The 1,707-nt window shown below is 46.2% G+C and overlaps 1 protein-coding gene across 1 annotated transcript in view; it reads left to right on the top strand.

The window, feature by feature from the left end:
• CSUI_009527 (vacuolar atp synthase subunit) overlaps window positions 1-1,398 on the top strand; it is a 4,137-nt gene extending 2,739 nt beyond the window's left edge. Inside the window, exon 5 of the mRNA XM_068069642.1 lies at window positions 312-1,398. Within this exon, the coding sequence (XP_067918382.1) occupies window positions 312-453 (142 nt within the window). The 3' untranslated portion in view covers window positions 454-1,398. The remainder of the gene's footprint in view (window positions 1-311) is intronic.
• The last annotated feature ends 309 nt before the right edge of the window (window positions 1,399-1,707 follow it).

The raw sequence follows: 1,707 nt of genomic DNA, 5'->3' as shown, positions 1-1,707 counted from the left end.
AACAGCATAGACTGAACCAGGCTATTTCTTTCATAGAAATAACGGTGCTGATCATCAAAGTTGAGAGGTCTCTTCTGTCTCTATGGCGGAAAACTAACTTGAGGGAGAAAACTTCGTGTGAGTGACGATGTGTAAACTACCACCTCACTCGTTGGCGAGTGTACATACACCCCAAGGTGTATGCGTAGCTAGCGTGTTTTCTTCTTCTTCTTGCCTCTGTACAACATATGTCTCTATACATCGCATCACAAACTGAAGGAGAACACGATGGACGAGCGCTCCCTCTTTTGTTGTTTCGGGTGTATGTACAGCTGTGGAGGTGTCGTTCTAATGACCCGTGATGGGCGTATCAGCTGCGACAACACGTTTGACGCTCGGCTTCGCATGGTTGTGATCGAATGCGCGCCTACGATCCGCACCACCCTCTTCCCTGGTCAGGGGAACAAGAAGTAGATAGATTTCACCACGTTAAACACACAAATCTATCGTCTCCATCGGAAACGTGAACCTCTGTGGCCTTCTTTCTTCATGGCGAGAGACAGCAGACTCGAAGCGACAGCCCCCCTTCTGCTGATGCGAGTTCAAGTTGTAGGTGTTGCTTCAGTAAGAAAAGAAAAAGGAGGGAAGTGATTCAATCAAGAAAACGAGATAAATGATTTAGAGAATGTCTAGTGACAGCTTTCTTCTCCTTGTTGGCGGTCTTGAAGAGATGGTGTTCTTACTAGGTGATACTCTATGAAAGACGAGGATGGCTTATCGTAGAAAACGAATAGTTCGTTCATGTCTTTCCTTCTGTTGAGAATGTTGTTCCTTCCTCAGATCCACACATTCTGGTGTGTTTGTATCGCTGCCACTACTCGTGACTGATTCTGGCTGGAGTAGCAGCTGTGTCTGTCTCCCTGTCAGTCCTTAGATCGATCGCGACCGACGAAAGTCTATCCCATTATTGATAGAAGGGAAGAGGGCTTTTTCTTTCTTCAATATGACAGATAAAGATACTTGCTTGGTTACCATCCACCTGCAAGTGAGTGATAGAGGGAAGGCTTTAGTCATGAAGACATGCAAAGCCTCGTAATAGTAGTAGTAGTAGGGTAATAGTAGGTAGGAGCCGTCGTAACAAGGAGCAGCAGTCGCCAAAAGCCATCTATCCGAATGATTCTATGATGCGCCGCCGCTTTTAAAGTATAATAAGGATTCAGATGAGGGGGTGGTAGTTGTTGAGGAAGGAGAGAGAGGGGGTCTGCATGGCCTGTATCTTCTTGAAAGGATCCGAAAGATCAATGATGAACATGATACACATAGAAGGGTGGTGTCATGATGACGGTGATGGTTTTGCTTGATATATCTGTGTGTGTGTCTTTTTCTTGAGAGACGCTACTAACAGGCATCTATCTGTTGTATGGAGGAATGGTGGAGGGGGGCATACCTCTTGTTGAGGAGTGTATTCCTATTCCTATCGCTATGTAGAATAAAGCGAAGGAGATTCCATGCTTGCCTGTTTTTCTTACACTCGGATCATTCTTTATCTTCTGGCAACACCGCCGCGGTTTGACGAGTTCGTTGATCAGTTGCTGACGCAGTCACGTCGGCGTTGTGTGCTGAAAGGGAGGGGGGGGAGAGAGAGCTCTCTCTTCAACACCCCGTACTACATCGACATGTCCATGTCGACTAGATACACACAGAAAACCGCGTTTTGTATCTCAAGTT

Source organism: Cystoisospora suis (assembly GCF_002600585.1).
Source record: "Cystoisospora suis strain Wien I chromosome Unknown contig_5720, whole genome shotgun sequence".
Lineage (NCBI taxonomy): Eukaryota > Apicomplexa > Conoidasida > Eucoccidiorida > Sarcocystidae > Cystoisospora > Cystoisospora suis.
This window is presented reverse-complemented; position numbering and strand designations above follow the sequence as displayed.